General features: G+C 34.5%; 1 protein-coding gene across 2 annotated transcripts; it reads left to right on the top strand.

The window, feature by feature from the left end:
- The first annotated feature begins 6,818 nt into the window (after positions 1-6,818).
- On the top strand, positions 6,819-21,015 carry LOC128527111 (caspase-8-like). Of its 2 annotated transcripts, XM_053499415.1 has the most exons (9): positions 6,819-7,158; positions 16,464-16,805; positions 17,249-17,348; positions 17,448-17,708; positions 17,920-17,947; positions 18,069-18,169; positions 18,270-18,387; positions 18,600-19,092; positions 19,284-21,015. In XM_053499415.1, the coding sequence occupies exons 2-9, from the start codon at positions 16,507-16,509 to the stop codon at positions 19,411-19,413; spliced, it is 1,530 nt and encodes a 509-aa protein (XP_053355390.1). In that variant the 5' UTR covers positions 6,819-7,158; positions 16,464-16,506; the 3' UTR covers positions 19,414-21,015. The 2 variants fall into 2 exon arrangements, with proteins under 2 accessions (XP_053355390.1, XP_053355391.1); XM_053499416.1 differs by lacking the exon at positions 6,819-7,158 and having other exon boundaries at positions 16,465-16,603.
- Positions 21,016-23,130: the final 2,115 nt, after the last annotated feature.

Raw genomic sequence — 23,130 nt, 5'->3', positions numbered from 1 at the left:
TTCAGGGTAATGGCACAGCATCACAATCGGATTTAAGACTGCACTTTGACTGCTGCTTTCCTTTTCTTCATGTCAGAGTTTCCAACAGAATCAAACCCCCTGAGCAGACTCCATTCTTAAAAGAGACATTTTACATTTTTACAGCAGGTGTTAACAGCGTTCCTAGGAAGGGTTCTTCACCCAGTGTCAGTTTCTGGTTATGAGTTGACAGAGCAGCTGACTCATCATTAAACACCATTATCGTGTATAAAGCATGGTTGATTTGACCATTGTTGGTCTCACACATACTTTTTTTTTAACTGTCACCTTGGCTATACTTACAACTAATTCAGTTATTATTTTTTTTCTTATGTCTAGCTATGTTTTTTTCTTAAATGCTCAGTGCCACTGTTTTCTCTGTGTTCCTAAAACAAGTCACAATATTTTGTAAATATGTATATAATTATTTTGTGAGGTGACGATCAAAGGCTTTATATAAAATGGGCATTTAAGAGGGTCATTTATTTGCAAACTGGAACTTGTAATGAAATTTCTCATGAATAAAGACGTGAAACTGTTTAACATTACCAGAAGACTTACAGTATGCTAATGAGGTTCCTAGTCACACTAAAATGAATGGATAACTTGTCACTGGCTTGTTAGTTCGCCCTCTATCTTTTGGAAATGGACACCACTTGTATCTTCCAGGACCTTGTCTGGGAGTTATAGCCACATCCCCAGTACAGTCCTGACTTCGATCCAAGACATTTCCACGTTTGGGCCGTTAAAGGAGTTCCTGGGAGGCCAGCATTTCAGATGTAAAGCAGACAGTTCGATCATGGCTAAAGTGTCCTTAGAAAACTTTGTAACTTGATGGTATCCAAGCATTATTGAAATGCTACAATAAGTGCATTAGTGAAGCAGGGGATTATACACACACAAAAAAATTATTTGAATTTATTTGATTTTAATGTGTACATCGGTCCCACATCATCAAAATGTGGCCAAATTACACAAATTTTGCCTGCTAAACCAAAGTATTTCATTCATGTTAAACTTGTGTGAAAGAATCATGTTGACTTAACATGATCTTTATCATTTACTGTAATAGCAATTGATTGTGCAATTGTAATGTAATTTAATTGTCTATGATACTCCATTATCATTGAAAAGTCTAACAATTTCTTAGTGCTTACATTATTCAAATATTTAATGTAATTTTAATAAAAAAATATTGATCAGTCAAATAAATTTTATTAGGTTAATTTAACTTATTTACCACAGCTGCGTCCACCATAATTTAATCCTGTTAAAATAAATGAATAGGGTTGGTGCAACTCAAGTAAATTTAAATTTCAAGCCCTGGTCAATTCTGTGAAGGAAGGAAGCATAAGACAAACGGGATAAAACGGAGATTTTATTTTATATATAATAAAAAACATGTTTTACACCAGCAGCAACTTACAAATAAGGTCTCAATTTGAAAAGCTGTACAAAACATAAAACACCACAAATAAGTATTAATCATAGAAAAAAAAAAAACACCAACAGAAACGTTTTGTACTTTATAACTGTACGTTATGACTTTTAAATATGACCGTTAGATACTGTACGGTTGGTCAGGAAACTCCTAAAGTCAGATGCAGACGGGACACTTTTCAGTCACAAACTGCTGTGAAAAAATACAGAGAGAGATATTCAATTAAAATTCATTATACTTAAATTAGCAAATAAACAATATTTATACTTCGTTCCTCTCGCTTCACAACTCATGAGAACAGACCGAAACCAGAACCGAACTGCAGATTAAGCACGCGCATATAACCGTCGGTATTTTAAGTGTGATTAAAAATACAAGAAATAGCTTAAACCAAAATAACGTGACTAAATATCGCTAAACAGCAGGTGACATTTGTGTTCAGTATTTTGTTTATATTTAAAAAGATGGGAATTAATTCCTGCTTACTTTTCCACACGCCCGCCAAACGTTTGTCTTCTGAACACGCTGTGTTCTCTTCTCGCGATATCTTCTCGCGATGTTTGCTTTGATATTTCCAGTTTTCATAGTGACAAGATCTCTTCGGTTTATCTCAACATGGTTAAATCTAATAAATGTTAAGTTGGTAAATTTTATGCAAATACAACATAATTTATTCATGTTCATCTTGGAAACATGAAATTATTATGTACAAAACACATATTACATTTTAGTACATGTAACAGGTGGCCATGTTAATTTTTTTTTCAGAGAAATAAAGGTATTTATTCTTTATTCTGTATTCAGGGTCGTGGACTCTTATAACAGTGTTTTCTTATTTTGCACAATCAAAAGTTGACCAAGAAATAAGTGTAAAATATATAAAAAAATAAAATGTACAAAGCATAACCAAGAAAAATCACACTCTCTAATATTTCTTTCAGCTTCCTTTACCTTTGATTATGGGAAACAATGTGGTGGTCAATTCATATACAAAAAATAGTCCTTATACTCCCAGAACCACTTTTTTTTTTTTTTTTTTTACAGTTTAAGTACTGAAATATGTCTGTGTCGCCAGAAAAGAAAAGAAACCTTTATTTTATTGCCATTTAACATATGAGCCTAGACTAATCTGAGTTACCTTGACTCATCTAAACACATGACCCTTTTTCATTCCAATCTTTATGCTGCCTTTTTCTGATTAGCTTCATTAACAAATTTTTCTTAGTCCCAATCTTGTGAGTTCTTGTCAGATTTTATGTGTGAAAATGCTTTTACTTTCACTATCAAATATAGCTGTGCTTTCTTTTGCTGATTTTTCCTATGGTGCAAAATCACCAAGTGCTTAAATGATCAATAATTTATTACCTGTCATTTACAGCAAAGTGAAATTATTATTTCGCATATCCCAGTAATAAAGGACCTTTTACTGTTTAAGTCCCCAATGCCCCTTAAGTGATTTCTGATCACAGTTATTCGTGATTTTTTCTCCTTGACCACATTACTTCTGTGCTTTTGACAGTCCACCACTATTCTTTTAGGTTTTAATAATGTGACATGCATTTCTTAACCCATTTCAGTAATTTTAATGTTTTATTTGCTTGATGCAGACCAATAGAACATGCTGGGCAGTATTTACTACATGACCACTAGTTTGATTTAAACAAGCGGAATTCCAATAGTGCTTGCCTTTATTCTAACAACAATGAAACATTTAACTGTCTGTATTACATGTGTCTGAAGGAGAATGTTCTGTATTTGCTACATAAAATTCCAAATCTTCCATTTTTTCAAAGCATCAAAACTCTACTCTTACCACACTTACTCTTACTGCACTTACTCTGGGCTGTAAGTAAGCCTTTACAGTGCTGTGAAAAAGTATTTGCCCCCTTCCTGATTCTTTCTCTTTTTCTTTGACTTGCCATAATTGACGGAACAATGAATTCTGCACTCGACCAGAAAATTCTAAAGGAGATTGTTTGGCCATCAGTTTATGACCTCGAGCTCAAGCACACCTGGGTTATGGAGCAGGACAATGATCCGCAACACTCCAGCAAGTTCAACTCAGAATGGCAAAAAAAATGTATCAAGGTTTTGGATTGGCCTAGTAAAAATCTGACTAAAATTCCATTGTAAATGAAATTAAAAGAATAGTGGGAAAAAATTCCTCCACAGTGTTTTGAAACACTTATTGTTATCGCAAACGCTTGATTGCAGTTGTTGCCTCCAAGTGTGATGCAACCATTTATTAGTAGTAATCAGAGGTGTATATATATATATATATATATATATATATAAAATGTAACTTGAAAAACGAATATTGTCTTGGTTTACAAGCACAGAGTATCATGTTTCACGCACGCGCTTCTTGTTTTGACGTCGAGCGTCACGTGATCACAACTGAGCCAACGTTTTTTCTCTCTCTTTTTTAGAGTGTAGGTGCTGGGTCATTTGTTTGTTTGTTTTACTTTACAGGAGTGATTCTGTTAGTTTGCGCTCACATGAGTGTCATTAGCGATGTTTATTGCTTTTTTTTTTTTTAGATAAAACAGTGTAGCAGGAGAGAGAGACGTTGATTTATGACCGCTGTTTACGGAAGTGTAGTCCAGTGTGGAAGATGCATTGTGGGTAATGCAGTCCGGTGTGTGTGAACACGAAGGCGAGATATAAGCTAGGATATAGAGCCTGAGTTTTGTTCTTCAGTAGTTTTTTTTGGTGGATTAAAGTGCAGGATCCACCCGAAAGTTTGTACTATAACTTGACAATGCAGCAAAAAAAAAAGAACGGGCATCGACCAGTTTGTCCATCTCATCATTACACGAGCATGAATTAACTGGCTGTTACACTGCCGCGAGCAACATTAAAATAAAGCGGAGAAGCTTTAATAATTTAGAAGAGAACAACAGTCTTTCCGTTAATGTGTGTAAGTGTGTTTAAACGAAAGAAGAAAGTTTTAACGTGTAAGATGAGGAGGGGGAGACAGGAGGGGTTGAAAGCAAGAGTCTCCACTTACTCTAGCCTCACACACACACACACACACACATACACACGCACACACGTACACAGCGGCTGCATGCACAAAGGGAAACGCTTATCTGCAGGGATTTATTTTTTACTTTTTTGAAAGGTAAAGTGCAGGTTGATTTGTTTTATTTTTACTTAATATTTTGTATTAATTATTTTTATGTATTAGTTTTTTTTGGGCTGTAGAATGAATAGTTTAAGTTTCCTTAATTTCTTATGGGAAAATTTTATTTGGTTTACGAGTGTTTTGGAATACGAGCCCACTCGTAATCCGAGGTTACACTGTGTATATATATATATATATATATATATATATATATACACACACGCACACACACACACACACATATATATGAGATTCAAAGAACTGAATATATATATATATATATATATATATATATATATATATATATATATATATATTTGTTTATTTATTTCACTTTTATTTTTTTTATTCTGACAGCACTAATGTTTATTGTAGACAACCATACAAGGGTAATTGTTACTAAGCCTGCCTTACTAATTTTCTTGTATGTTGCCCTCACAGATTCCTGCAGCTAAGCTTGGATGTACATTTACATTCCAATAAAGGTTACCGATGACATACCTCTGAAGTTTAACTTTTTGCACCATTAAAATACTTATGGGCAACTAGTTATCATATCTTCTTCTCCATAAAACGTGTTAATGCTCAGTAGTACACATATATGGTTCTTTAATGTATTTAATGTATTTGCATTATACAAAAATGCATTCTTTTTCAATTGCCATATACAGTATCCCAAATCACTATGGCTGTTAAAAAATACAACAAAAAAACAACACATCGTTTTTTTTTATGAGGTGTTAGTGCAGTATATAGGCCCGTGGCACAGCCTAAGCTTTTATCCTTAATGCTTTTTTCCCCCTCACATTACTTTTACTTTTATACTTTAAGGAGTTTTGAAACCAGTACTTTTACACTTTTACTTGAGTAAAAAGCTTGGGTTGATACTTTAACTTCTAAAGAAGTCTTTTTAAATCCTAGTATCTATACTTCTACTCAAGTAATGAATGTGAATACTTTTAACACCACTGGTAGTGATGGATCATTCATGTACGATTCATTCTTTTTGAACGCGTCTATAACGTAGTCTCAGAGAGTGATTCATTCATTTTCTACTGGGCGCGCATGTGCAAAGCATTGCTATACCTCTGTAGGCTATGTAGAGAAAACAGAAATGAGTAGTTACATCTCCAATCCTTTGGTCTGAATCATTCGTTCTTTTGTCACGTGACTCCCATAGCTGCTATGCAGTGCAATAGATTTTAAAAAACAAGCAACTCGAGCTGGAAGACTTATGAGAAAAAATTCTCAATTCTATTTCCTATATAATGCACTGAGAGTCATGTGACAAAAAAACGAACGATTCGGAACAGAAGATATGAGAGGTGAGCTGGTCATTCTGTTTATCATAGTATGTCCTTAGCTGCATTGTAATATATTCATTACTGGAACTATAGCCAAAATTTGTCTATGTAGACGTGTTGGGGGTTTGTTTATTGAATATTTAACATTTTATTTTATTTCTGATCAAAAGAACAAAATGAACTAAATGACTCAAAACAGATTTGTTCATTTTGATGAATGAGATTCAAAGAACTGAATCACTTAAATGATCCAAACTTCCCATCACTAGTTATTATGTGTAGGGCCACTTACTTTTTCACATAGGGCCAGGTAGGCCTGGAGAGCTTTTTTTTTAATTTTTACCTTAATAAGAGAGATCATCTTTTAAAAACTGCATTTTGTATTTAATCAGGTTACCTTTGTGAAATATTAACAATTGTTTGATCTTTACCATTTAAGTGTGACAAATATGTAAAAAAAAAAAAAAAAAAAACTATAATAAAATATATATTTTTTTTTCCATAGCACTCTATATTCTTCTGCAACATAGATCAACTCAAAGTCTATTCAGATGTGGCTTTTTTGGGAATTGTTTGCTGCTAAGCATAATCTTTGATCAAATTGAGACTGAAAGTTTTTAATTACTTGATATATGAGCAGTATTGCATTCACAGTCATGTTGTTGTACTGTATATCAGCAACACTGTGATGATCTGTGATCCAAATAAAAGCCTGGTTGATATTTACAACACCCGGGCTTTTGTATACTGTATAAACTCGTTAAAAAACATTCTAACACTACTCCAAACACTATTCCAAATTCTAAATGCATTATGAAACAACCTCTATGTTACACGGATTCGTGACGCACTCATGAGTATGCAAATATATTCGTGGCGTCATCTGGGGAATTTTTCTAACATGCCCGAACTACATTCTCTTAAACGAGTTGTTAACGCTTATAGTGATCTATATGAAACTTTGGCTAAATGTAGTGAAAGTTTACTGTAATAAAGTGCACTGTAGTTAAGGTGCAACGAAATATATAGTTCCCAAAACCTTGACAACAGCATGTCATGAGGTCATGTGCTTTCCGGTGTGAAGTCTCTTTGAAACTTCCTCGTTGGAACCGAAAGCATTTCCGTTGACCTGAGAATAAAACTTAGCAGCGCTCAAGAAAACCCCGGGAAACTTTGTTATATTTTGTACCTTTAACTAACTGAAAGCAGAAACTAAGGAGCTGCCTCGAGATAAACCGCTTGGCTGTCGCCCTTGTCTAAATGTAAAGGTAAGAAAAGTAGTCAGTTTGTATTCGCGTGAACACAACTTTAATTCAGCTTTCAGTAATATGTTAGCTGGTTAGCTGCTTTATGTGTCACTCGTCCTGGTCGACTAGAATATTACAGGGTTTGACGTTGTTGTTTAAACCTGTTGGCGCAATATTAATTTTTATATAATTGTGTGGATTTGGGTTTGTGTTAAAGAAAAAGCGGTAATGTTTTATATTCGCATAGTCATCTTTCCGTCTTCAGAGTCCGACCAAATGAAGTCGCAAACAAGAAGACACTAACATACATATCTTCCCCTCTCTTTATATAGCCTTTTATAATCTTTCATAATTTAATATATATATTTATTTTATTTTTTTAATTTTCTGAAAGGATGAGTGTTCCCACATATACTAACATATAGAGCTCCCCTGCCTGCACTTACTACACTTATAAGTTTTGTAAAAGTCATTTATTTGTATAATTCTTTTATGTTAAAAAAAAAAAAAAGTAGCTTCCAAACTGGATGAGAGAGAAAGATGCCCCTCATACCATCATGTAGGACTTCTCCTAATACACATTTGTAGTATTAAGTTTTTTTGCTTCAATTTTTTTAATAGAAGCAAAATTACAAAATGATATTATAAAGAATTATAGAATATTTTATATATATATGTATATATATGTGTGTGTGTGTGTGTGTGTGTGTATAATAATTAAAATTCATTAGTTTGTAAACCATGAATGAATGCGAGAGATGCCATGCATATCAATGTTTAGTTCCCCCCTCTTGCACTACACATTTAGGTTTTATAATATATATATTTTTATTTTTCTAAAAAAAAAATTACAAAAAAACATCTGTAGCTTCTAAACTGGATAAGTGAGAGGGATGCCACTTATGAGAACATATAGAACTTACACTTCTGCTTTTAATTGACATTTAAGCTATACATTATATATCTATAAAACACGATAGTATAGTCACATTTTATATATATTTTTGTTTTAATTGTTTTAAAATTCATTAGCTTCTAAGCCAAAAAAAATACTAACATGCATACCAAGATTTAAAGGTGCTTTATGTAGCGCTCCCTCTCCTGCAGGCCTTTAAGTATTGTAGTATAGCTAGTTTTAATAATTTTAAATTTTTATGAATATTATATTAAATTCGGTATCTTTTAAGCCAATAGAATGATTGTTGCCACACATACAGTACCAACATATAGAACTCCCCTGCCTGCGCTTACTACACCTTTAAGTATTGTAATATAGTCATTCTTAATAATTTTAAAATTTTATAAATATTTAAAATTCACTGTCTTCTAAACCAGATGAATGACAGATGTCATGCAGATCAGCATGTAGAGCTTTTACTACAGCTCCTACTACACATTTAAGCTTTGTATATGGGTTGTTAAGGTTGTAGTATATAAATAATATTTAAAATTTAGTAGCTTTTAAAAAGCATGAGTGAGAGAGATGCCACTTGTACCGTCATGTACCGCTTACCCTTCTGCTTCTACAACACATTTAAAGTGTTGTATTATAGTCACATATGTTTTCTTCCTAGTTTTTTTTCTTTCTAATTAGATGAAGAGTGAAATGCCATGCACATCAACATGTAGAGCTTCCCTGGTCTCTTATTACACTTTAATCTTTTGAAATATAGTCACGTTTTATATTCACGTTTTTCTAAATTTATAAAAAGTAGTTTAAAATTCTGTAGCTTTCGAACAGGGTCAGTGAGAGTGATCCCACTTATACTGTTATGTATGGTCATGATTCTACTGCTCTTACTTCACCTGTAAACTTTGTAGTATATACACATTTTACTATTTTTTTACTTTCTTTTTTTCATATTTAAAATTCAGTAGCTTCTAAACGGGAAAAAATAGAGTTGCCAGACATAACATCATGTAGAACTCCTTTACTAGCAACTACTACACTTACTAAACCTTTTAGTATAGTAGAATTGTAGTACAGCCATGTAGTACTTATTTCATAAAATAGTTTTAAATACAATAGCTACCAAGCCAGATGAATGAGAGAGGTGCATATCAACATGGAGCCCCCTCCTCAGCTCTTATTATACCTTCTTATGCTCTTACTTCACAGATTTATAAGTAATTTTTTTAAATTAGAATTCAGTACAGTATCTTTCAAACTGCATAATTGAGAGAGATGCTACTTGTACCGTCAAGAAGCACTTACCCTACCGCTCCCAGTACACCTTTAAGTTTAGTAGTATAGTGATCTTTTATTAATTTTTAAATTTAATAAAAAATTTTTTTAATTCAACAGCACATACTAACACGTAAAGCTCTACATTTATACACATTTAAATATTGAGGTACAGTGATTTTTAAAATGATTAAAAAAATGTAGATATTTAAAATTCAATAGCCTGGGTGCGGCACAGGAGCCATCTTTGTGATGTCAGCCTGTGAAAGGAACAGTGGCACGCTCCTTCCCTCCGTAGTGCTAGGGTCGTCTTTTGGGCAAGAGAGACTAACTCTTGAGCCCCCCTTACGAGGGTCACATTTAAACCTTTCTACTATTCTATCCATTCCTAACATTCTTGGTAGAACTTCTATAACTCTGTAGGGACCCGGAGAATAATTGATCCCCATTATGCCAATTCTATTATAAGGGACAACTTGTTTGGCGTGGGTTGCAACCTGTGTCGGTGGAGAAAGAGATCCTGGTTTCTGTGAAATATGGTTTTCTGCGGCTTTCATTATTTCAACACGACACTTTGGCTCACACTTCATCTAGACGGGAGGTTGGAATAGGTCAATCAGTTACTTATCATTGAAGCTTCCTCTCCTAATCACCAAACTTTCCCATTTTGCTATACAAAAGGGTATTGCAGGAATGGTAAAAGAAGTAAAAAAAATTACGAACTGGACAAATTCTTGTCAAATGTACAAAAAAAGACAAATGCTTAAAATTTATTACATGCCAACATGTTAGCTGGGGTACATGTTAAGACATTACCACATCCAATGCTGAACTACAGGAAAGAGGTAATCCGTACCAGAGAAATGGATAATGTCGATGAAAAAGAAATAAAAAACGAACTTAAGACTCAAGGAGTAATTAATGTAAAAAGAATTACAATTAAAAGAGAAGAACGAGTAATTAAAACAAATACAAATAATACAAACAAGTATTACGTTCAGTGAACCAAAAATCCCAGAAAGAATTCTGATTGGGAATCTAAGGCTACGTTTACACTGTCAGGTAAATGTGACCCAATTCCGATTTTTTGCTCATATGACACATATCGGATATGTTCTATGTCCGTGTATACAGAAAAAAAACGCATGCTTTCCGATATTTCGAGCTCGGTTTAGGCCTCCTTCATATCTGGAAATAAATTAGATATAAATCAGATATGTGCTAATGTGATTGTCGTGTAAACAGACAGATCGGATTTCCTGAGTCATCGTGTTCTGTACATCATTAAAACTGCGACTTCTTTGCAGTTTAATGATAAAGTTATTCTCTGGTGGAAGCGCGTGTGAAATTATAACATCGCAGGTGACCTGGAAAAGGAAAAGCACCCAGCCACCCATCAGATATAGGCAACAAATCAGAATTGGGCATCAAGACCTGCAGTGTAAACGTTGCCTAAGTGTTCCGGTAGATCTCTTTTTACCCAATCCCCTTAGGTGTTTTAACTGCCAAAAATATGGTCATGGATCGAATGGCTGCAACAATAATCACATCTGTTGTAATTGAGGCGAAGAAGGCCATGACAAAGAGAGCTGTGAAAGACAATCCAAATGTTGTAATTGCTTACACGATCACTCGACTGCATCAAAACAGTGTCCCATGTGGATCAAAGAAAAAGAATTACATAAGGTCAGATGTTTAAAGAGGATCAGATACCCTAAACAGGGAAAATGTTGGCTGCTGCTCCTGTTTTTGCTTTAAACAAAATTTGTGTCAAAAAATAAATGTGTGGTCAAAAGACTGTGAAGACAATTGATTGCCAGACAGATATCATTTGGATGCATAAAGATAAACCCCAAACCATTAACCATAATAATCCCCTCCCAACGACAAGGAATACACGAGTCCAGACCGGATCTTCTTCTGATGACCTTCATCTTGACCAGAGTACAAGCAAGAATGAAAAAGAAAATAAAATTAACAGGAAGTCAACTATTACTCATTCAAAGGGTAATTCTTAAAAAACAAGACAGATTAAAGATGCAGAAATGAAAGACAGTGAACTTTCTAGCAGAAGCCGTTCCCCTAAAGGCAGAATAAGGACAACCGTCCCTGTTCTTCCTAATAGATGATGGAAAATGTTATAATTCAGTGGAACTGTCGCGGTGTTCGGGCTAATTTAGCGGTGTTGCAACGTCTAACTACAACCATCAATCCGATTGCTGTATGCTTTTAGGAGACACAGCTACCATCGGCTTTCACTTTTAAAATTTTTATTGCTTTTAATACTTTTGGCCTCAATAACAAGCAGGCTTCAGGTGAAACAACTATTTTAATTAGAAATGATATAATTCACATTCGTATCAGTCTTAACAGCAATTTACAGGTAACAGCAGTACGACAGAAACAGAAAAAGTACGTACAGAAACCATCACAATCTGTGATGAGATTTTCAGTCTCTCTGCTATGAAAGATTTGCTGAATTCTCAGATTATAGCCCAGATGCTATGCAGAACTTTACAGAAACTCTTATATCTGTAGCAAAAACTACAGTCCTACAGTCCCAAGAACATCTTCAAATAAAACATCTCAACGAATCCAATGGTTTAATGAGCGGTATAAGGAGGCTATAAAAGAGAGGAAAAAAGCTGAAAGACTTTTCTTCGGATACCCAACAACAGCGAATCTTATCAAACTTAAAATGAAGAGAGCACAAGCAAGAAGAACCATAAATGAAGTAAAAAAGGAAAGATTTGTTTCCGACATGTCAATAAATAATCCATCAAGTAATATATGAAAGGAGAAAACAATGGCCCACAAATACAACACATTAAACAGAATGATTTGATCTTGACATCAAAAGAAGAAATTTCACATACATTAGTGAAAACCTTCGAAAATGACTCGAAAACTGCATTTCTGCTTGTAGAGCCCTCCATGATAACCAAAAAAAAAACTCGTATCTCTAGTAATATAGAGCTGTACAGCCAACTTTTTTTAATGGAAGGACTACAATGAGCCATCAAAAAATCCAGCGACACAGCCATTGGACCAGATATTATTCATTATCAATTTTTAAAGAACTTGCCCCACCTTTTTCTTAAAAAATGTAAAATTTTTAACTCTGTCTGGATATCAGGAAATATTCCTTTTGCTTGGCATAAAGCAGAAATAATTCCTATCCCAAAGCCAGTAAAAGGCCATCAATATCTTTTTAATTATCACCCTATTTAACCAGTTGTCTATGCAAAACAATGCAGCGGATGGTCAATGACTGCCTGGTCTGGTTACTGAAATCCGAACATTGCATAAATAATGCCCAGTGTGGATTTCAGGAAAGGACGAAGCACTACAGACAACCTGATGTGTCTTGAAGGCTACATCATAGCAGGATTTTTTGATCTAGAAAAGTCCTACGACACAACATGGAAACAAGGAATTTTAAATGATTTGTATCAAATTAATTTTGGATGACGTTTACCTATTTTCATTTAAAGTTTCTTATTTGATAGATTTTTTTAAAGTAATAGCAGCAAACACATAACAGAACTGCACAAACAAGAACTTGGAGTACCTCAGGGAAGCATTTTATCTGTAACACTTTTTAGTATCAATAGTATTCTATTAATTAAGATTAATAGAATTGTTAACGTTGGTTCAGACATTCTTTGTAGTCTATATTTAGATGATATCTGCATTTGCTACAGAAGCAAGAATATGATAACTATTGCACGGAAAATCCAACAAAATATAAACAAAATACAATCTTGGTCAATGCAGAATGGCTTCAAGTTCTCACAAACAAAAACTGTCTGCATGCATAATGAACCAATGAGTAACCAATAATGAGTTGTTTATGGACGGAACCCCATTAAAGTCTTTAAATTTCTTGGCGTCGCCCTTGACAACAAACTGTCTTTCATTCCACACATTAAACGAAATGTTTCAAAGCCATGAATATTTCAGAGGTTTTATCCTAAAGAGCGGACAGTTCTTTGATAAATATACTGTATTTAGAACTTTGATTCGATCAAAACGATTCGATGGATTATGGAAGTATAATTTAGGCAGGAAATCATATATACACCTTCTGGACACTGTACATCACCAAGGCATACGATAAGCATTAGGAGCCTACAGAACATCACCAATCCAATGTCGAAGCTAATGAATCGTCCTTGGAAAACTCAATTAATATTGCCACTACAATATACAATCAAACTGAGAACAAATAAGGAAAATCCAGCGTATCCAGCAGTCTTCACAAATCAACATTCAACAGTCTATCAAAAGAAACCAAACTATATCCGTCCACTTGGTTTTTGTATTAAAACACATTTAGAGAACCTAAAAGTTGACTTGAACATCTTTGACATCTTCGAACAGACACATTTTTGCAGAATTGCTCCATGAAATCTCAAAAAGCCTAACATCTATCTGGATCTAGGAAAAAAAAACAGAAGTCTAAAACCCATCCGAACGAATATCACCAGCAGATTCTGGAAATGAGGAAAATTAACACAGCATACCCCAGTATACACAGATGGATCAAAATCAGGAAATAAAGTGGCAGCAGCCTTCGCAACAAATCTACTACAGCAGCGTTTACACATCCCAGACCAAAGTTAAATTTTTCCTGCAGAAGCAAATGCTCTGCTTATGGCTTTGAAATTAATTGAAAGCACATCACGAAAGGATTACCTAATAATAATGGACACAAAATCTTGTTTCCGAACATTAGAAAATATATAAACAGATAATCCAACAATCGTGGAAATCCTAACCAAGTTATCATTCTTAGAATCCAATAATTTTCTGTTGGATACCTGGGCACTCAGGAATCCCTGGTAATGAGAGTAGACAAAACTGCCAAAGAAGCATTATATAAAAACAACAATCAAATGCTTTATACCTCTCTTATATTTAAAACCAATTTTAAATGAATACATCAAAAATAAACGCCAATTAGAATGAGAGCAGTGCCTAAATAATAAACTATATGAAATAAACCTCGATGTTGGACACACATTTCCTTTTAAAAATTGCTGGGATCAAGTGACTTATACAAGATGCAGGATAGGACACTCAAAAGCAACAGACACATTTTTACTGTCAAGAGAAAATCCACCAGAATGTTTATTATGCAGAACCCTTCTGTCCATCAAACATATTTTATTTGACTGTACATTTTTTACTTTTTTACGGAACTTGTTTTATTCTGTTGACACTTATAATAAAAAGTTTTTAAACAAGTAAATTCAAATGTAGTTTTAAAGTTTTTAGAAAAAAATAATTTTAAACATCTTATCTAGTTGTAATGTTAAATAACAAAAATGCTTCACGCATAAATATAGCAATAAAAGCTATATGTGGTGTTATAGTATGTGGTGTTATAAAGCATGGTGTTAAAAAAGAGAGAAAAATTCAATAGCTTTTAAACTAGATGAAGGAAAGAAATTACATGCATATTAACATGTAAAGCTTTTACTAAACCTTTAAGTTTTGTAGTATAGTAATTCCTAATAGTTTTCAAATTTTATTAAAATATATAAAAAATTAATTTAATGGCTTCTAGGTCAGATAAGTAAGAAGTTAAGATAAGTACTGTAATAAGAAATTCCTCACACAGGATTAGTGAGAGAGATGCCACTCATACTGTCATGTAGAGTTTTTACCCTACCGCTCCTAGTAAGCTTTGTTTTATAGTCACTTTTTATGTTTATTTTTAAGTAATATATAATATTTTCAAATTAAATAGCTTCTAAACCAGATGAACAAAAGATATGCCATGCATATCAACATGTTGAGCTCCCTCACTTTTACTATACCTTTTAAGTTTTGTAATATAGTAATTTTTATATTTATTAATAAAAAAAATAATAATTGCCTCATGACACACACTTTGATCATAGACACTTTGAACATGGACATCAGTTTAAGTTTTAGGCTGAGTGTAAGTAGTGTTTTACACTTTACTGCTTCACAGCAGGTAGTCCACAAGCATGTATATATACTGAACTTCCAGTCTCGCATATTATTATGCACATCAATCCCTGCTATCTGTTTTCACCCAGATGAGGATGAGTTCCCTGTTGAGTCTGGTTCCTCTCAAGGTTTCTTCCTATTACCATCTCAGGGAGTTTTTCCTTGCCACTGTCGCCGTCGTCCTAGGGACGCTCATCAGGGACAATCATATAATTTTGATTCATACACATTCACATTTCATACAAACTTAATTCTTTTGATTGTGTAAAGCTTCTTTGTGATGGTGTAAATAGTTAAAAGCGCTTACAAATAAAATAAAATTGAATTTAATTGAAATGTATCATTGATAATATGGTGAAACCTAAAGAACAAAAAGTCTAATAAAAATTCATTAACTTTTTCACTGTCTTAAGCTTTGAATTATATCTACAGGGATTGCATTTAAGAAGACCATTTACACTTGAGCAAGTTGCCACAGGCATATTTTTGTTTGACTGTGGTGGACTAAGCATAAACTTTTTTTTATATATTTTAATTTGGAAAACCTTAGTAAACTTATTAGCTAGCCAAAAGTATGTAGACACCTGATTTCCATTTATTGGAACTAGCAGGCTTACATATGTTGCATTATGATAATAGCCCTGTGTGCAAAGCAAGATTTGTAAAGCGATGGTTTTCAAGATCAGTGCCCAAACTAACTATTGCTCCCATGGCTGAATGGAAATATCCAAACAGCTGCATTGCAAAAGTTAGTAGACCTTCCCAGAGCGGCAAATGAGAATGACTTCATGTTTATTCAAGTTTGAGAATGAGATGTTAATTGGGCATATAGGATAATTTATCTATAGCATTCACATCACAAATGTATATACATTTTACAACAAAATTTTTTTTTTTTGTTTTGAGATGAATTATATTATTTCATGATAAAACGTACCAATTATGTGGTTGCAAGGATGGGTAGCAAGACCTACACTAATAATAATATGAGCATATTTGTGTAGCGTATTTGTGTAACATTAAATATTAAAATTGCAATTTAATATCTTGTTGCAGTCTGAACATAAAATAATGTCCTCCACCAAACACATCAGTAGAATCATCAGCAGGTGACTCTAAAATGTCCTAACTTTTCTCTTACTATGACTTCTATATGCAGGTGTGCAAGCTAGGACCAACAGGTTCTTCTTGATCTGCTCACCATGACCCCAATAAACCTCAATAAACTTCATGAGATTGATGAGGAGCTGACAGTGTCCGAGGTTGCAGCACTGAAGTTTCTCTGCATGAATCACCTGGGTAGGAAACGTCTGGAGAGCGTGAATGATGCAAAAGACCTGTTCCTCCGGCTCTCAGAGCAAGCCTTGTTTGACAATGAACTCTTTCTGGCTGACCTGCTCTACACTATTGCACGTTATGACTTGCTTCCCATCATGGGCACTAACAAAGCTAATGTCAGCAGGTTGTTAGAAATTCAGTGCTCTGGGGTTTCAGTTTACAGGTAAAAACAAGCAATAATTTTTAATGTTGAGTCGTACATCTTCAGTATAAGCATATTGAGTAATCTGCTTTTATGCTAAATTAAAGTTAGTTTGTTATAAAATGGTTAAAAAGAAATAAAATGCAACAGTGGCAGCGTAGTGGCCTAATGGTTAGCACTGTTGCCTTGCACCTCCACGTCCTGGGTTTGATTCCGGCGTCGTGTCTGTGTGCATGGACTTTGCATGTTACTTCTGTTTAAACGTTTCTAAGAAAATGTTGTGTTTTACATAGTTTGTTCCTCAAAAATAAATTAATTAATTAAAATTTGCACATGTTCTTATAATAATGTGGTATTAAATATATAAAATATTTCTAATCAGGTTGTAGTATTCTATAAAACATATGTATATTCATTGTGGGGGGACTAACTGCTCTTTGACATACTGCTCCTGTGTGTTTTAGAAAGATGCTTTATAAACTATCTGAAGACATAACAAACGAAAATCTTCGTAACATAAAGTTCCTCCTGGACGGCCTGCCGAAAGCAAAGCTGGTTTCCGCTGTATGTATAGCAAGTTTAAATTCTGTTGTTTGAGATCCTGAAGTTTATAGATTAATAGTGCCATTATATGAATACTGAATATTCCTAAATATTTTGCAGACATTTCTAGATGTTTTGGCTGAAATGGAGAAAATGGAAATGCTTGGAGAAGACAACCTAGACGAACTAGAGAATGTTCTAAGTAGGTGCAGTAAAGAGCTAGCTGATAAGGTACGGAAATTCAAGAACACAAGTAGAACTGGGCAACGTGATCGCATGGCAATACAAGATCAAGAAGAAAATAGCATTCTGTCCATACCCTGTCAGGAGGAAATCAGAAGTCTGGCTCTACCACTTCAGGAAGAACCCAGCAGTCAGCCTGTAAGTGCATGAACACATGACTGGCAAAATAACATAACCAGAAAACATAGCTAAGCTTCAATTGCAGTGGTTGTAAGGATTTTACAGTTTTAGATTTTAATAGCAGCAAATTCCTGATTCTGTATGTTTTTTTATTAATGGAATGTTTAGCCTGTTTTTCTCATGTTTATGTCTTGTTTCTCCTTGGTTTCTTCACTGGGACTGGATGCAGAGCATGTCCATAGCAGAAACGAGCTCATGTATGTGTGACTCCCATCGTTTCAGTCGTCTGCAGTTATTTAAGCATGCATTAATATTTTTGCGACAGTCTCAGATAATCTCATGCTATCCCTTTGTCTCTATGCATTTCCCCATCTTCAGTCTCTACAGAGTCAGGTTCCGTGTCTGGGAGCGAGATGATGGTGGACACAGATTCACAACCGATGCCACCCTCTGAACCTGCACCAACAAATATGAATAATGTTTGTCTAAAACTCAATTTAATAAAGCACAATATTATATCATTAAATGTAACTCAAATAAATAAACAAAATGACTATAACAAATTTTGTGTTCTCCAAGGCGGATGAATGCTATCCCATGAACCAACGACCTGTAGGACACTGTCTAATTATTAACAACTACAACTTTGAAAATACATCTAGACTCTTCAACAGGAGAGGGACAGATGCAGATAAAGGTAATTATTGGCATGTACGACAGAGCTAATGGTTTTTTTTTTTTTATCACATTTTAAATGCCTGATTTTATGAAAGATTGTGTTTCTGCACTATCGGGCTCAATGACACATTATAGTAGTAATGTAATATGTGGATCTGATTTATTTCTTGCTTATAATTTAAGTTTTTTTTTTTTTTTACTGAATTTCTTTTCTTTGTTCCTGTTTTGTAGATACACTTACAGAAGTTTTTGAGAGAATGCATTTCTCTGTAGACGAGAGAAGAGATTGTTCAAGCACAGAAATGCTGAAAATAGTGAAGGAGTTTTCAATGGAGGACCACTCTAAAATGGATGCCTTTGTATGCTGCATCCTTTCACATGGTGAGAAGGGCACAGTGTTGGGGACTGATGGCATACCTGTTCCCATCCGTGAGCTCACGCTACCGTTTGCCCGCTGCTCAATGCTCACAGGCAAACCCAAACTCTTCTTCATCCAAGCCTGTCAGGGCAATGATCTGCAGGAGGGTGTGTGGAGGCCTGATGGAACTGAAGAGGATGAGTATGAGCATGATGCTGAAAAAGCTGATGTCAACCGTTTACCGATTGAAGCAGACTTCCTGATTGGGATGGCAACTGTGGAGTCCTACAAGTCTTTCCGTCACACAAAAACTGGATCCATTTACATCCAGGAGTTGTGCAAACAACTGATGTTAGGCTGCCCCAGGTAAGGAACAACCTGGATTAATTTGTTAATTAAACAACATGCATTTATTTGCCTTCTAATGGTTTTGAATTTAATTGATGCAAATACATATTCAATGCAAACACACATTTTACTGGGTGTTTAAAGATATTTTTCACTGCAATATATTGTTACATTTTAAATACCAAATGTTTCAAATCATTCTTTAACAGAAATGAAGACATTTTGACAATTCTGACACGGGTGAACCGCAGCGTGAGCTCCCAGGATTTAAAAAGCTTCAAACAGATGCCTGAGCCTCGCTACACTCTTACCAAGAAACTGGTGCTACCAATGGACTGAGCTAGAAAGCCTTTGTGATCAGTTTCTGTCTTCCGTTACACCTGACTAGCCATTCAATTAAACCTGGTCATCATGGTAGAGCATGGTTTTAGAATGCCTCTATTGATTCAGTTCATCTGCAGTGTAAATTTCCACCATAGGATTAAAAACTGCTACATGCAGACTACTTTGCAGACAAACATCTCTTCGTATGTCTGGCAGTTTTCAGTGCATTCTGTAATTATGATGTTCTGTGCTTTTTGTTCTTAGACTACAGCTTCCATCCTGTCAGGTAATGGATCCTGTGATATTCCTGAATAGCACATTATCTTACCTAAAAAATTCTGTATGTGGAATTTACCTAGAGGTTATGACACGTACAGTCTTTTAATGTTTTAGCTGCTGTTCCAAATAATCCCATAAGTAATTATGTGTGATTCATTTTAGGGGATTTTTCCATTGTTTCATTATGCTGGAATATTAGTGTTGTTTTTTTTGGTTAAACATTATGCAAAAAAGCACTTCTGACAAAAAAGCCAGCAGTTTTGTTGTGAACTACATTCATAAAGGTACAAACCATTTGATATTAGGTAATGCACTGCTGCCTGTGGATGTAACTAATGTTTCTTTCAGGGTGTTTCTTTTGGGCGGTAGTCCAATAATGTTTTTCACATTTATTTTTAAGTCTTTAATACACACTTCTCTTATTGCCATCAATCACCTGGAAAAGATGTTTTTGGACTTGAGTGAGTGTATATTTCACGTAATCCGCAATAATGTTTATGGATTACTTATGTATCTTTAGCTTAATTTAGGTGCTTACTACAAGTGCCAAGTGAAAGAAATCTTATATTGAATTAGAAATTCTGAGTTGTTTACATGTTATATAACTTGACAAATTCAATTAGAAATTTAAACTAGACTTTAACATTTAATTGATATTTCATAAATGTAAGAGAGTGAGTTTAATTTCAGTGACTGCACATGCAAGAAAATTTCTTGTACTTTTTTTTAAAGTGTTTAAGCACTGAAATACATGTATTAAACAAAATAGTTTATAAGGAAATATTATGCACCTTCGTGGTGGTTATTTGTAATAACCAATGAGGTTATTTTACAATTTTCTAGTTTTGAATGCCATAAAATAATATAAAATGAAATGTATACATTTATATTTCTATATAAATGACAATTTGTAAAATAAATCAATAAATAAAAAATAAACACTGAAATATAATTGGTAAAAAAAAAAACCTGGAAGTTGTATTACATCCTCATAAACTGATTTAAATTTATATGAATCAATACATCAGTAGATACAGAGAATATCTATGTATATCCTTTAGGAGAATATACATTATATATTTATAGTAGCTACAGGTATTTTTTTATGCTGTTTTTTAGAGATGTTATTAGGTTAAATATTCTAATCAGTTTCACTTTTCCTAATTGGTTATATTTTCTTTATAATAAAGTGTCTAAATTATAGAATACAATATATACAATAATGGATTATGAAAATAATTAAACAAATGGAAACAAGAAAATGCCTGATAATGTCTAAAAATATCCTCTCTGTATTTTTGTATAATATTTTTTAAATTATTCAAATAAACTGTTTTGCCTTGAGACATTTTGCACTTATCTTTTTAATTTAATATAATACAACCTTGAAATTAATTCACACTTGGATGCTTCAATGATCATTTGCTCAACCTATATTTTATTTTGGGATTTAGATTTTTGTGTTTTGCACAGTTCAAAACACTGCACCTCTTGTTTCAAGCAGAGTACCTTCCAACTGAAGCAGAGCACTTCCTGTCCGAAGAGAAGCACCTCCACTTTCCTCCAGACCAGAGGACAGCGCTTGTGGTCCAAAATATATGTTAACTATTTGTGTTTATGTACATAATACTCTATACGTTTTCAAATAATGTAGCTATTTAATCTACTTTTTGTTTGTGAAACCGTTTTTTTTTTTTTTGTGATTATTGTTATTTATACTTTTCATAATTTTGGCAGGCATCAGTGGAGTTTTTTGTTTTTTGTTTTCAAAATTTATACAATATATTCAGAAGTGTCATTCAATATTCTCAAGTTTTTCATTCATTCAATATCCTCAAGTTTCATTTAATGGATTCAGTGTGCTATTCAATATATTTAGAATTTATTTAGTATTCTTAAGTTTCATTTAATATTCTCACTTTTTTCCATACAATATTCTTATGGGGAATTGACTCCAGATTTATTAAATGAAACATGAGAATATGAAACGCAAGTCTGAATATATTGAATGAAACCTGACATTATCTAAATATCGTCGCTATCTAGTGGATGGGAAGTGTATAGCTTAGGAGGCGGGAGTATCTGTAAGGTTCTACACATACATACTGTATATACACACACAGATATACATTTGTTTTCTATATCGCTTTATCCTGTATACAGGGTCGCGGGTGCCTGGGACCTATCCCAGGAGACTTAGCGCACAAGGCGAGGTACACCCTGGACAGGGTGCCAATCCATCGCATACACACACTACGGGAACGTCAATTAACCTTACCTACATGTGTTTGGAAACCGGAGTACCCGGAGGGAACCCACCAAGCACGTGCAAACTCCATGCACACAAAGACGGGAATCAAGCCTGGCCGGGAATCGCACCCGGACCCTGGAGGTGCAAGGCGACAGTCCTAACCACTACACCGCCTTTCTCATAATTTTTATTTAAAAGATTAAAGATTTTTTTGTTTGTTTTCTCACACTCAAAGAACTAATGATGAACATCTAATGTACCACAGAAAGAACATTTATTCTCTACCACCAAATATCTAGATAAAACTGAAATCACTGGGTACATTTTGTCGAGGATCTTAAAATAAAACTTTTTTAATTTTGTTAGAGATGCAGTATTTATTAGGCAAAAGCCAGGCTTTATGCCATTTTATATCTTGAGTGTAGGATCTCTAATAGAATTTCCCTCTCGGAGTAATTCTTCTTTGAGTTTGAAAAATCCTGCGAATGTGTTTATTATTGCATTTTTTTATCAGTTATATCAATACCTGTAAAGGACCACCACTAGAGGTCGCTGTTTGTTTTTTGTAGTTTTAGTTTGCTGACTCAGTTTCCCAGAAGGCACCTTGGTCAGGTGATGCGAGTGCACGCGAGTGTAGCCCATTAGACCATCTATAAATAGCTGTTTAGTCTGGGAAACTGGGTCGAGTATTGCTAGTCTGTACTACTGTCATGTATGTGGGCATTTTGTTTTGTTTGGGTCAGTTTGTATTTTGATTAAAGTTTTGTTTTGTTTGGCTCTCATGTCGGCAAGGTTTACTGTTGATGTTCTGTGTGTGTCTATGTTTGTGGAGCTGATTCAGTCTTGTCAAGTGAGCCTCTAGTTCCTCCCCTGTCTCTAGTCTCCTGTGTCAGTGTAATCCGTTTGATGTGTAGCTAGGTGTTTTGTTAGACTAAAGGCATTTTTAGTTAAATGAATGTTTAGCTGACTGCCATGGCTTTAGCCTAATCCCGTCTCTAGTCCTGTCTCTAGCCGTTGTGTCTCTAGCCTCTGTGTTTCTGCCCTCGCCTTTGGGTGTCTCTGGTCCCCCTCGCCTCTTGGGGTGTCTCTGGTCCCCCCCCCCCCCTGCCTCTTGGGGTGTCTCTGGTCCCCCCCCCCCGCCTCTTGGGGTGTCTCTGGTCCCCCCCCCCCCCAACACCACCACCTCTTGGGGTGTCTCTGGT

This window comes from Clarias gariepinus, chromosome 6 (genome assembly GCF_024256425.1).
Source record: "Clarias gariepinus isolate MV-2021 ecotype Netherlands chromosome 6, CGAR_prim_01v2, whole genome shotgun sequence".
NCBI lineage: Eukaryota > Metazoa > Chordata > Actinopteri > Siluriformes > Clariidae > Clarias > Clarias gariepinus.
Note: the sequence above shows the minus strand (reverse complement) of the source record. Positions and strands in the feature narration are given on the sequence as shown.